This window comes from Chaetodon auriga, chromosome 13 (genome assembly GCF_051107435.1).
Source record: "Chaetodon auriga isolate fChaAug3 chromosome 13, fChaAug3.hap1, whole genome shotgun sequence".
Taxonomy (NCBI): Eukaryota; Metazoa; Chordata; class Actinopteri; order Chaetodontiformes; family Chaetodontidae; genus Chaetodon; species Chaetodon auriga.
This window is the reverse complement of record NC_135086.1, coordinates 19,154,476-19,167,301: the sequence shown is the minus strand read 5'-3', so window position 1 is coordinate 19,167,301 and position 12,826 is coordinate 19,154,476. Positions and strand designations below refer to the sequence as shown.

The window sequence follows — 12,826 nt, the reverse complement described above, 5'->3', positions numbered from 1 at the left end:
TCTGCTGCATTATTCTTGTAATTCAATGCATCTCAGAGGGAAATATTATACTTCAGTGCATGTATCAGTCAGGTGAAGTTACTTTAAGTATAACCTACTATACTTACTTAATTTACTTATAATTAATTAACATTGCACAAGACACATATGATCAGATACAAATATACAGCGTCACGCCTTGTCAGCCCACAAATATATGAAACAGATAAATGATCTCTATCTCTAACAACATCTATGTACTGTTTATGTGTTCATGCATCAATGATGATGATCCACTGTGATTTAACACAGACGGGATCCATTGTGCAAAAGGAGGACTTTGACTTTTGATGCTTTCATTATATTTTATTGCTAAAACAAATCTTTTGTTTGACTTGAAATGGCATCATTTTATACTGCAGGATTTCTACTTACACTAGTACTCCTTTAGGATTTGACCGTGAAACTGTCAGATCTGCTCGTCTCTGATGAGTAAACGGCGCCCCCTGCTGTTCAAAAGCCGCAAAGCGTTCAACCAGACAGCTCCCTTATGAATTAACAACTCCTCTCATGGTTAATTAAAATACACGAGAGACACAAACGGGGCATGTGAAGACATTTTACAGCAAACTGCCAGCAGGAAGTGCACACATCGTTTGTTGTGTGTCGGTCCTCCATTAAAACGTGTCTCACTCTCATGATTCATGTCGCCGCTGAGCTCGTCTGTCTTCCGTCTGCAGCGTCTCTCCTCCAGATGTTAGTTGACAGTGCTGAGGCATGCAGAAAGCCCCAAAGAACACCGTGTGTCTGTCACAGCCGCCAGGGGCGGGACCAAAGTGTGAGGGACGTTTCACACAAACCAATCGCATCAGTTCATTTGGGTTCATCGGCCAATCGGGATCCGTTAGGCTGTCCGGCAACTTGACTGTGAGAGCAGAGGAGAAGACGCAGAGTGTTGGTGGAAATGTTTGAATGTTCTTCATGTGGCAGTCCGCGGATTTAACATCACACACCTGAGAGCAACCCGGAAGCGTGAATCGACGTGAAGAAGGTGAGTGTGAGGAGTTTAGGAGCGACTGAGCTGTCAGTCAGATGTAATCTCACCGCGGGATTACTTCAGGAAATGATCTCCGCTGCTTTAGTTTTTAGAAACATACATGTCAGCGAACAGAGTGTTGTCTTCAAGCTGTCCCTCCAGCGCTCAAGTGTCCTGAAGCCAAGCAGCTGCTCTGCCGAAGTGTCCTTGAGCAACCCTTTCAATCCCTCCCAGCTCCTCCCTGTGGAGGGGCCGCAGATCAGATCATTTACATGTCCCCTCTAACAGGAGATAGATCCTCTGTCTCTGGAGATCTTTGTGCTTGCACTGGCTGTCTGTCCTCACTGTCTCTCTGTGTGTCCAGATGCAGACCCACACACCTGAGCCCTGTGTGAAGACCTGAGGGGGACATGATACCTGAGCCTGCAGCCACAGCCGCGTCCAGGCCCTCAGAGCACAAGTAAGAGTGCGTATGCTTTGTGCTGACTTCATTTCCTGGTCATGTGATCTAATTCCATGCGTTTGCCTCCCCAGGAACAACTCTCACGATGAGGCGAACTCCTCAGGGACTGTCAATCATTCAGAGGACGAGTCGGGGAATGAGAATCGACAGAAGGGCGTGGTGGGTGTTTGTCTCTTGTGTTGGGTAAGCAGGGTGTCCAGAAATGCTCCAGAAAGCACTCTGGTGTAAATTTACCGACCTGTCTTGTCACGTCTTCAGCGCCCACAGAGACGAAGGAAGAGAGCGCACAAGGTCTCGGAGAATGTCGCGAGCACGAGCGCCAAAGCCGCCCGCAGCGGTGTCAGCAGAGCGGGAGGCAGCCACGCCAAGCAGAGGCACGTGGAGGCCGTCACCCTGTTCGAGGTGGTCACCATGGGCAGGGGCGCCATGCAGGTGAGACCAGCCAACCCTCAGCTGGGATGCATCAGCTTCTTCTCTTACTGTCAGAATATTCATACACAGGAAACACACTGACTGACTGCCGTGTGACGTCTGAGCAGGCTGTGATCGATGACTGGGTCGAGGCTTATGTGACGGACAGAGACGCGTCTCTCCTCGATCTCATCAGCTTCTTCATCCAGTGCTCAGGGTGCAAAGGCAAGCAGACGCCCCCACGACACACACACACACACACACACACACACACACACACACACACACACACACAGAATACACACAGTCAGCTCTACATTCCCCGCCTGTTTGCTTCCCAGGTGTGGTCACAGCAGAGATGTGTCACAGCAAGGAGGACAGTGAGGTCATGAGTCAGATGGTGGAGCAGGTGGATGAGGTAAGAGGTGTCCAGTCTGAGGTTGGTCCTGCGTCTTTCAGCCGTTTGAACCCTCAGACCTCATGACGGTGTGTGTTCCAGGTGGCTGGTCTGCAGTATAAGAAGTTTCTGGCCTTTCCGTGGATCCTCACAGTCACGTGGCCCATGGATACGGTGAGTAGAGCCCCCCCTGCTTCAAGGATTTACGTCTTTCCCCCTCCTGTATTAGAGGTTCTCAGTGATTCTAAAGTTCTTACTTCATTCACATTCTCTGTACCTGTTGATGCACATCATAGCACGTGGCACTGCACTGTGAGTGACAAGCACAACCACCCCATGAGATTACTGTGTCATACTGTGTTAATACTGTATTTCATTGTCTTTCGTCCACGTTTGTTTGTTTATTTCGCATGGTGTCGCTCTTGGGGGTCTTAGGGGACACAGTCTCTCTCTGTTCAGTACTGCATATGAAGAGAAGTTCCCCCATAACCTTCTTACTGAACTGATATCTCACTTGCTTTAAACTCCTGAGCGATCCCTCATCGACTCATGTCCCGTCCCAACACACTCCCTCACATCAGGAAGGTGAAGATGCCTGGAGGTGACACAGTGTTTCCTCTCCCCCCTCCCCTCCCCTCCCCTCCGCTGCAGGATAGCGTGGAGTATCCCCTCATACAGTCTGGACCGTACGGCCGCTGGTTCCACTCCGAGTTCTGTGACTTTGTGTCGGTGCTGGTGGCTCAGTGTCAGCACAGCGTCATATTCGACAGTTACCTGATGAGCACCCTCATCTCGCTGCTCACCGAGCTGTCCAACTCTTACGTGCGCGCCTTCAGACACACCTGCACGCTAGCAGGTAAGATATAAGTAACCGACATTCATGCAGATACATGAAGACGTTCAATAAACTAATCCGTCCTCCTTGTTTTTGACGCGGACGTCCCTGCTCAGCGGTGAAGCTGCTGAGCTCTCTGGTGGGCGTGGCTCTGAGCCTGAGCGTCAGTATTGAAAACAGCCAGAAACTGTGCGAGGTGCAGAAGACAAAGACGCTGAGACAGAAAAGCACGCTGCAGCTGGAGAGAATACAGAAGAAGATCACGGAGGTAAGACCAGCGTGACGTTGGCTGTGTGGACAGGAAGTTGGCGTGAGTGAGTCATGTTTGCCTTTCTTCATGCTCCTCAAGCTGCGGGACAAGAGGGCGGAGATCGAGAGCATGATGGACATCATCTTCAAAGGAGTTTTTCTGAAAAGATATCGGTAAGTGTTTCTTTAAATGCACAGTAGATCATCATTTAGCGTGGAGCTGATTTTATGTGTCTGCCTGTGCAGCGACGTGCTTCCAGAAATCCGCTCCATCTGTATGGAGGAGTTGGGTTTGTGGATGAAGCTCTACAGCTCTGCATTTCTCAATGACAGCTACCTCAAATACATGGGCTGGATGATGCACGACAAGGTAAACAACAGCAAACATGGAACGCAGCACAACGTGACACAAAGGCTGGAAACAAGCTAGATACTGTGCACTCTGCACTGTTTCTGCACTGATGTGTGCTTCGTCTTTCAGGTACCAGATGTGCGTCTGAAGTGTGTGTTAGGTCTGCAGGGTTTGTATGGAGACCCTCTGCTCCTCCCTAAACTAGACCTGTTCACCAGCCGCTTCAAGGTAAACACCTCCGCCTAAAGCTGCTCCAACGCACTCAAAAGTGATTCAGTGTTGTTGGCGTTATGTTACTATCCAGAATATGAATAATGCACGTTTAGACAGATGTGTTTGTGCAGGTGTGCACTCTTGCATGATCACTGTGTGTGTTCCAGGACCGGATGATCTCCATGACCCTGGATAAGGACAATGAAGTGGCAGTGCAGACCATGAAGCTACTGGTTGTCATCTCCAAGTGAGTCTCCAGCCTGTTTCATTTTCCAATCATCCTTAATGTTTTTGTTTGGTTTTTCTTTGCATCCAACCACCTCTGACTCCTCAGAACGTCTGATGATGTGCTCAGTCCAGAGGACTACAAGCTGCTCCTCCAGTTTGTCTACTCCTCACAGCGCCCTCTTGCGGCCACCGCGGGGGAGCTGCTCTTCTCAAGGTACACTGACCTCCATCACGTGAAACAAACAAACAGAAACAAACCAGTCGGTTAATTTGTGTTTGCCTGATTATTATTGGTTCCTGTCAGGCTTCTCAACACTGTAGCATCTGATACTCAGGATGAGGTGAATGAGGAGGAGGCACATAAACAACAAACATTTGCCCAGCTGAAGGCTCTGCTGCAGTTCTACCAGGAGTCTGAGGTGAAAACACACTGGCTGCTACAGTCCATGATGCTGTGTGTCGTCCTCCATAACACGGACGGACTAACGCCGTGTCTGTCTGATGCGTTTAGCTGCACAAGCACGTGGTGTACCTGGTGGACAGTCTGTGGGACTGTGGTGGAGCCCTGCTGAAGGACTGGCCCGCGCTCACGTCTGTCCTGCTGCAGGACCCTTCCTCACACCCTCCAGGTAAATGTGATGTCTGTGTTTGGTTTACGGACGGGGGCAGGTGTAGGAATTTTTAAAAATCAGGGGCCACAGAGGGGCTATACTTTCCAGAGTGTGGCCCAGCATAATGTGGGGGTATTAGACACTTCATTTCCTAGATTCTGGTGACTTGTTATGCATGTAAATAACCAGTGAACCAACACAACAGCCAATCACCTTGGAGCAGAATTGTCTGTGAGAAGGTGTGCAGAAGATGTGTTTGTAGAGGAGTTCATGGGTGATATAAACCCAACTATGACATTTGCACATCTGTCAAAATTCATGCAATGAACTGCTCTGAAGCGCATAGGGGCACTTAGGGGCCAATCAGATTTACGTGTGTGCGTGTAGGTCTTACTCTGGCAGAGCAAGCTGTGCTCGTAGAGGTCCTGGTGGCGTCGGTGCGTCAGGCCTCAGAGGGACCGGCGCTGGTTGGAAGGAGTGGAGCAAAGAAGGTCAGTGGAGATCCGTCCTCTTGTATGAGAACAGCTCTGCATCACTGTAAGTCTGATGAGATGGCACTGACACACTGACATTGAATTATATCTTAATGAATGAGCCTGTGTGTCTGTCAGGTTTTGAGTGCCAGGGACAAGAAAATCCTGACGGATGACTGCACTAAGCTCACTGAACACCTCCTCAAGGTGCTTCCTCAGTTACTGTCCAAGGTATTAATACCACACATGCTCTGTGTCAGTATGTCAGTCGGATTCTGCATTAAGAACATGCAGATCTCTGTGCTGCATCATCTGATTCCGAGCATGTCATTCATGTCATTGTCTGCTCAGTTCTCAAGCCGTTGTGACGTCGTTGCCTCCCTGATGAAGATCCCTCAGTATTTCCTCACAGAAGCTGAAAACACACAGGTCTGCATCCCAGCCGTTCAGCATGCACAGACAGTATCATGAAGAATGAGTGGGGTCACACAGTTCCTTCAGCTGAAATCACAAAGTTAGGCAGAGAAACTTGTCAGTTATTTTGTTGTTTGATGACCCATTGATCTACTAATTATTCATCTTATAGTCTTCAAAATGCTGAAGAAAGAATGATAAATACCAAATGAACTGAATGTGACGTCTAAAAGTTCTTTGTTTTGTTAAATCTTGTTTTTTTAATGAATAACTAACTGAAAATTATTAGTAAGTCACCAAAACTAATTCTCAAGTAATAATTTTTGTGTTGTCAAGATAGCATAGATTGTCTTTATTTGCCTCAACCCCTGTGCACACATCCTGATCCTCAGGCGCTGTCCAGCCTGCTGGCAGAGATGGGAGCTGTTCTGGAGCTCCACTCCAGCCCTGCTGTTCTCGAGGCTGCAGCCCGCACCTACCTCAGTCTGTGCGGGGAGGAGACGGCCGGGTGCTCGGTGACCCGGGCTGCCAGAGACTCTCTGGTCCAGCACTGGGTGGACCAACTGACCGCGCTGCTGGGGGACTCACTCAAGGTGAGGGGCACTGTTACACTCTATGTATACCCCCCAGACAGTCCCAAGAAAAGAGCAAGGGGTCATCAGACACTGCTACTACACAAAATAATGGACAAACAATCGGAGAAGAAAATCCATTCTTCATTCTGATTGAATTGGAGGGGTCACTCGCAGACCCTTTCTTTATTCTAAGAGGTCACAAGTCAAGAGGGTTGGGAACTGTTGGTATGAATGCATGCAAAACACCCAAACCTGACAAGATGACTTATTTATGTCCTCTTTCTGTGTTGTAGGATGACAGATTTCCTGCTGATGAGGAGAAAACTGGAGAAATTCTTGCCACGCTGAAGAAACTCAGAGCTTTCCACAAGTAGGCGGCGCTCACAGTTAAGTCTGAGCCCTCAGTACACTGCCGGTGATGTATGTTTATTGGTTGTACGCATCTGTTTCTCTTCATGTGCCGTTAGCTGTCACGACCTCTTCCGATGGAACCTGTTTGAGCTGTTGTCTCCTCTGCTGTCGGTGGAGAGCAGCCAGGGAGGAGCACCGCCTGAGGTAGCGCCACTGAAAACCTAGCTACCTAGTTTTTTGGGGCTCATGTGTCCACTGTCTTTCTATTAGAAGTGTCCTCTTCTGTCTTGTCTGAAGGTGCTGCTGGAAGTGCTGCAGTGTCTGTCGTACTCCATGCTCTGGTCCCTCAACATGAGTAGCGAAACGCTGACCTCCAGAGTGAGTGGCTGCACGTTTTAGCTATGTAAATGTAGACACTTGCAGGGAAAATGTCACATACCTGAGTGTGTGTGTGTGTGTGTGTGTGTGTGTGTATGTGTGTGTGTGTTTTAGGACAAAGCTGTCGCCCAGAGGCTCCAGCTGCGTCTCTTCTGTGAGAGAGGTCATCACTGTCTCTCCCACTCTGACCACAGCGTGCGGCAGCAGGTGGGCCAGGAAGCATAAACTGATGCTTAATCAGCGACGGCACCGTTTAATAACCCGTCTGACTTCCTCTGGCTGTTCCATGCTAGGCTTTTCTGGGCATCTGTGACGTTCTGACGGCTCATTCCTACCAGCTGCACGTGTGGGATCCCACCTCCTTCGGTCCGCTGCTCTACACTCCCAGTCCCAAACTGCAGAGGGCGCTGTTGACCTTCGTATGCGTGCACGCTTTCGTTGGACCAGACAGTGACAGCCAGTGCAGCGGTGAGAGCTCAGCCTGTTCACATGAATCCCTTTTTTCCACTTTGCCTCGGTGGAAATTCGCTTCGCTCTCTGTTACTTCACGCGGGTGTTTGAGCTTCACGGTGCAGAATGAGTCGTGGGCAGAGTTTTACACTGGGAGGCTGTTTTCACATTCATCTGCTGAAGGCGGGAGAGTTTCTCTGAGCTCTGACTTTAACACCAGCATGTATGAGCAGGATTTTGTGACATCACAACAATGTAAAGATACTCCATTGCAAGTAAAAGTGCTGCATTCACAATCCTACTTGTGTAAAAGTATGAAAGTATCAGCTGCAAGTACTCACAATGGAGAAAAATGATTAGATTGCGTAAGTAGCAAGAATGCTTCTGCACTGTGTAAATGATTTTTTAGTCCAGAGGTGTCTCACTTAGGGGTCCGGCCCCCCTCCAAAGTGTCACATAATAAATCTGAGGGGTTGGAAAGGAACAAATTCCTGTCACATTTTTCTCTAATCTTTCTCCTTTTAGTGATGGGTAAGTTGACCTCTCTGAGCAGTGAACAATGATTGAAATGAAGCCATGCGAGAGGTTTAGAGGGGAAGTGTCTCTTAGGTGGACCTGCTAACAGCTCACAGACATCTGAAACAGGACATGGGGCCCCAAAACACTGCTTTTTGGAAAGGGCCACGAGAGGCCGAAATGTGTGGGAACCGCTGCTTTAATTCTCAACAACGCATTTCAGTTAATAAGCTTATACATGTTGTTCATGCAAAATAAGAAACAACATCTGTCAAATAAATGTGGTGGAGTAGAAGTATAAAGGTGCTAAAAGGGAAAACACTAAAGGAAAGCACAAGTACCTCAAAATCATGCTGAAGTCCTGTACGTGAATACATGTACTCACTGGTAGCTCCTCGCCACCACTGCAGAGACCAGACCACCAGGACCCCCATGTTGTCCACACATTTGAATGTTGTTTGCGGTGTCTCGGTTGCCCTCTGGCTGCTTTAGACGACCTCTGCTGCGCATGTTACGATGCTCAGCGTGTTCTGACATTTGCATTGTCGCACAGCTTCCCCGTCGCGGTGTGTCAGACCCGGGCCGTGTGCGGCGGCGACCACGCTGCAGCACTGCACAGCAGATGGCACTCTCGCTCTGCCGCAGCGCAGCACCTTTCCTCGAGCCCTCGGTGCTCCGAGCGAGGCAGTGACTGAGTGCGGCAGCTCACCGTGGTAATAACATGCAGATATTAAATGCATGGCCACACATTTGGCGTAATAACTGAGTGCAGAGCTGCCCGCTGACTGTAAATGGGCTCTGATTTCCAACCCGACCTGACAATTGACCCTCAATTACAAAGGAAGCCTTGTTAATATCGTCAGACTGAACCTGGCTTGACTAATTTGTATGAAAGGATGTTAGACTTTGTTATGCAAAGCGCAGCAGCTTGTAAATTGATGACGGCAGTATGTTCCTGTCGGCTGCAAAATGAGAAAAACTAGGCTGACATGCTGGAAACACATAGTCTCCTCTTTGGAAAGTCCTGCAGGTAAACTTATGAATTCATTCATGGCTGCCTGGAAGTAAAACATTTTATTGCCTTTACAATAGCTTCTTCTTTCACAGACATATTGCATCCAAATATGGGCTCGTCCAGAGAAGTCAATAGCTGTCCTGGTGGGAATCCCTTAAATGTTCAACCAAATACAATATGGGATTATTGGTTTTTGAACATGTAATAAAAAGCTATTGTTTTATTGGATTTGCCTGGTAATGGTTTTGTTATACAGACAGTGTTTTCTATTAGCTGCTGGATCAGAGATCACTCGGAGGGCAAGGGCACTGAGTTAAATCATAAAATCAGGGCAATCTCTTTCCGTGAGAAAATTCCATTAACTCTGGCTCACCTCCGAGCCTATTTTATTAGCCTTGTGAAAGATTGAAGCCACATGGTGTCACAACCATAACTCTAGTCTTATGTTATCTTTGATTTCCACCTGCTAAAGCCATTGTCCTGAAACTAACTAAAACACTTTCCCGCCTCTGCTTTGTTCTTTTCTTTCCGTTATATGATTTCTCATGATTAATCGCTCGTCTTGCCTCACCCCCATCCCCTTCCCTCGCTCTCGACCACTTCACCTCCATCCATCCACACGCTTCAACTCCATCTGGTTCCCTCAGTCAGTGAAAACTCGGAGCGGCTGGAGGACCTTCACAAGCGAAGAAATCTGCTCGCGGCTTACTGCAAACTGATAGTTCACGGCGTGCTGGAGATGAGCATGGCAGCTGAGGTCTTCATGTACTACATGAAGGTAAAGGTTAACTCCTGAAAGGAAAAATTTGACATTTTGGGAGATGTGTGTGTTAGCTTTCCTGCCAAACGTCAGATGAGAAGAGTGATACCGCTCTCATCTGTGCGATATGAAACTGCAGCTTAGCTTAGCTTAGCACAAAGACTGAAAACGGGGGGAAGCAGCTAGCCTGACTCTGTCCAGAGGTCACCTGTAAAGGTGCGGTCGGCCTCGCGTCATTTGTACGGAAAGGGTTGCTGAACAGCCAATAAACGACTGCGCAGATGTTAGGTGTAGCTAGCTAGCAGCGGACACACCGGCTGTGCGTAAGGGTGTCTCATCTTGCTCGTTTCAGAGCTGGATCAGCTCTGAAAAGGTCAGACTGAATCCATTATCATTCTGGTAGAGGAGGAAAAAACACTTTTTGTATTTCTTTAAAGCAATCCCAATCATCTTGGGTGGCGCTAAGCCCAGGATCCAACAACGATGCCCGGTGAGCCGGAGCATCACAATGGCTAAATCCCTGCAAAGCAAACAAAGCAGGCCTGTCTGATCCAAAACTTTGTTAAAACTTACCATTTTAGGGTGCTAACTGGGAGGTTGTTGCTGTTTCATGTAGCAGAAGAAGCTTTGAACAGCAGCATGCAGATAGTGGAAGAGGAGGAGAACCAGACCATTCAGGAAGTGAGACGCCCCACTGAAGAGTCATTTCCTGTATCTGTGTCACATGGCTGTTGAGTCCAGTGATAGAAGTGAACACACTTCTGTGTTGGACTTTTTCTTGGTTGCAGGAGACTCCAGAAAGTCACTGCTGCCCCACCAAGAGACAGGCTGTTGTAAAAGCGCAACGGTTTTCACTCAACAGTCACAGATTAATTACAGATTGAACAAACAAGACATAATGTGTTAATTAGCAAGCTCTACAGGTGCCGGTGGATGGATTTGTTACCTTTCGACAGAGCCAGGCTAGCTGTTTCCCCTCGTTTGCAGTCTTTATGCTAAGCTAAGCTAACCGACTGCTGGCTGTACCACGCCACAGAACTGTGGTTCATACTCATTTCTCCCTCTTTGTCCTCAGTACTATAACGACTTTGGAGACATCATCAAGGAGACGATGTACAGGACCAGACAGACGGATAAGATAGAGAGTGCTCGTACTCTGGTGCTGTGTTTGCAGCAGGTATAGTTCCTCCACACACACCTTAAACACAGGCTTCGGCCAGGCTCTGGCGTGGGCGAGCTGTACTATGCTGATGTGTGTGTCTCCACTCTCCCCAGCTGTTTATGCGACTTAAGCGAGAGCAGGAGAGTGGTGGTAGGGCTCACCCTGGAGTCCAGACCTTCACCAGCATCAAAGAGCTGGCCAGGCGGTTCGCCCTCACCTTCGGGGACGTGGTCAAGTTTCGCGAGTGCATCGTCATGATCCACAGGTCAGCACGGGCTCGTTTCTCTTGGATTTGTCTTTTTGCTGTTTTCTTTCTGTCTGAAGTTTGTGTGTGTCGATTGTGTGTTAATACGTGCAGGAACGGCATCGAGTTTGTGTTCCAGGAGTTTAGTCAGACCCCAGAAACCCCTACGCCTCTGTACCTCTCTTACCTGACCATCCTCAGCGAGTTCTCCAGCAAACTGCTCAAACCAGACAAGAAAACAGTGTAAGCTCTGCACGCGACGTTTCCAAACACGTTTTCACATATTACATAACTTGGCTCTCTGAAAGTCTCGTCTTGTCCGTGCAGGTTCTCCTACCTGCAGAAGCACACGGCAGAGCACATCATTGACCTCAGGGAGGAGTGCTGGCAGCCGCTTATCTACTATCGTGCCTCCCTATTGGCTGTAGCTGAAGGGGAGGACGCCGTGTCCTATGTGAGCTCCGACAGGAAGCCCTACCTGCCCAATCGCTCGCCCTTCTCCAAACAAAAACTGGACGGTACTACACTAAACCACAAAGCCAAGCACTGAATTTTCATGTTTCATTTTCATTAAATTCCAGGTGCATCATGGGTATCCTTTTTGTTTTTTTTTTTAGGAAGCAAGTCCCCCTGCCTGTTCAGCCCCACTGACTCCAGAGTCAGTAAAGTGCACAGGCCCAGCTTCAGTCCGAGGTGAGGCTCAGGAGCTCTTTCTCTTAGACTGTCATTCAGCAAATCTTTGTCCCCTCGCTCATGTTCATTACTCTAACCTCACGTAACGTCTCAGCCATCAGGAGAAGACAGCTGATCCGGACCCTTTTTGTGTCCCCGCGGAACCTGCTGCAAAAAGACTGAACGTGGAGGCGTCTGTCCTCAGCGCAGGCAACGAGGCGGACGATGACACTGTGGAGATCGAGCTGTAACAGTTCAGGAGGTTGGGGAGAATCGGTGCTTCTGTCTGCGTGACATGACCTCACTGACATCAAACTCTGAGAGGAACCTTTTCCTTTCTCGTCACATGTTCTCACAAGTCCAATTAATACAGGTGTGTTGAAAGGGCAATATATCATGTTTTGTAGAGGGTGATAAGTCTGTCGTGTTGTGTTTCTTACTGACAACAGATCTTATGAAAAGACCAAAACCAACAGAAAATAGTCCCCAACAAATGCACTTTTACTGCTCTTTGACACATTTACTAAAAACTAAAGTGCCCAACTGTTCTGGCAAATTAGAGACCTGTTTCTAAACAAGTCAACTGCATATTTGTGATCAGTCATTAAAGATTTAACATGTTCAGGCTTGGGGCCACACGCAGGGAAGTCAGGCAGACTAGAATGTCATAGAATTTGTCAACAGTGAGAAGACAGAGAATAACACTAAGCTTATTTAAATAATGTCCGATTAATGCCAAGTATTTTACTCACAGACATCTTTCATTTGAGGACCATGTGTATCAGTATCTGTCAAGGTGTTTCCCCACATACATGCCCATAGTATACTTGAATACAAGTGACACTAAATGATCCATCTTTTAACTTTAGTTTTGGATCACACTCAGGTCCAACATGTGCAATTATCTCTCATCTCTGGCTTTATTGTCTTTCCTGTTGCTTTATTATTGCTCCTTATAGGAAATAGTTGGGTTATGGTTTGCCAAAAACTACTTCTGTATTGCTGTAAATTCATTTAAATAAACACAAGTCCAAACAAGTAC

General features: G+C 48.0%; 1 protein-coding gene across 1 annotated transcript; it reads left to right on the top strand.

The window, feature by feature from the left end:
- The first annotated feature begins 890 nt into the window (after nt 1-890).
- LOC143330190 (cohesin subunit SA-2) lies at nt 891-12,822 on the top strand. The gene is made up of 32 exons (XM_076746511.1): nt 891-1,030; nt 1,380-1,475; nt 1,550-1,637; nt 1,737-1,910; nt 2,018-2,114; nt 2,231-2,307; nt 2,389-2,460; nt 2,938-3,142; nt 3,238-3,389; nt 3,471-3,544; nt 3,617-3,740; nt 3,852-3,950; nt 4,103-4,182; nt 4,270-4,377; nt 4,468-4,582; nt 4,675-4,792; nt 5,162-5,265; nt 5,386-5,478; nt 5,599-5,676; nt 6,054-6,254; nt 6,530-6,606; nt 6,704-6,791; nt 6,885-6,965; nt 7,080-7,172; nt 7,259-7,433; nt 9,594-9,724; nt 10,782-10,883; nt 10,982-11,133; nt 11,227-11,355; nt 11,440-11,630; nt 11,730-11,805; nt 11,900-12,822. The coding sequence occupies exons 2-32, from the start codon at nt 1,426-1,428 to the stop codon at nt 12,033-12,035; spliced, it is 3,540 nt and encodes a 1,179-aa protein (XP_076602626.1). The 5' UTR covers nt 891-1,030; nt 1,380-1,425; the 3' UTR covers nt 12,036-12,822.
- Nucleotides 12,823-12,826: the final 4 nt, after the last annotated feature.

What these genes read in the sequence shown, in the direction of transcription:
- LOC143330190 (XM_076746511.1), top strand. Translation starts at nt 1,426, where the DNA reads ATGATACCTGAGCCTGCAGCCACAGCCGCGTCCAGGCCCTCAGAGCAC. An exon ending in AGGGAGGAGCACCGCCTGAG is followed by an intron (nt 6,792 to 6,884) that starts GTAGCGCCACTG and finishes TCTTGTCTGAAG; the next exon opens with GTGCTGCTGGAAGTGCTGCA. An exon ending in TCTTCATGTACTACATGAAG is followed by an intron (nt 9,725 to 10,781) that starts GTAAAGGTTAAC and finishes CTTTGTCCTCAG; the next exon opens with TACTATAACGACTTTGGAGA.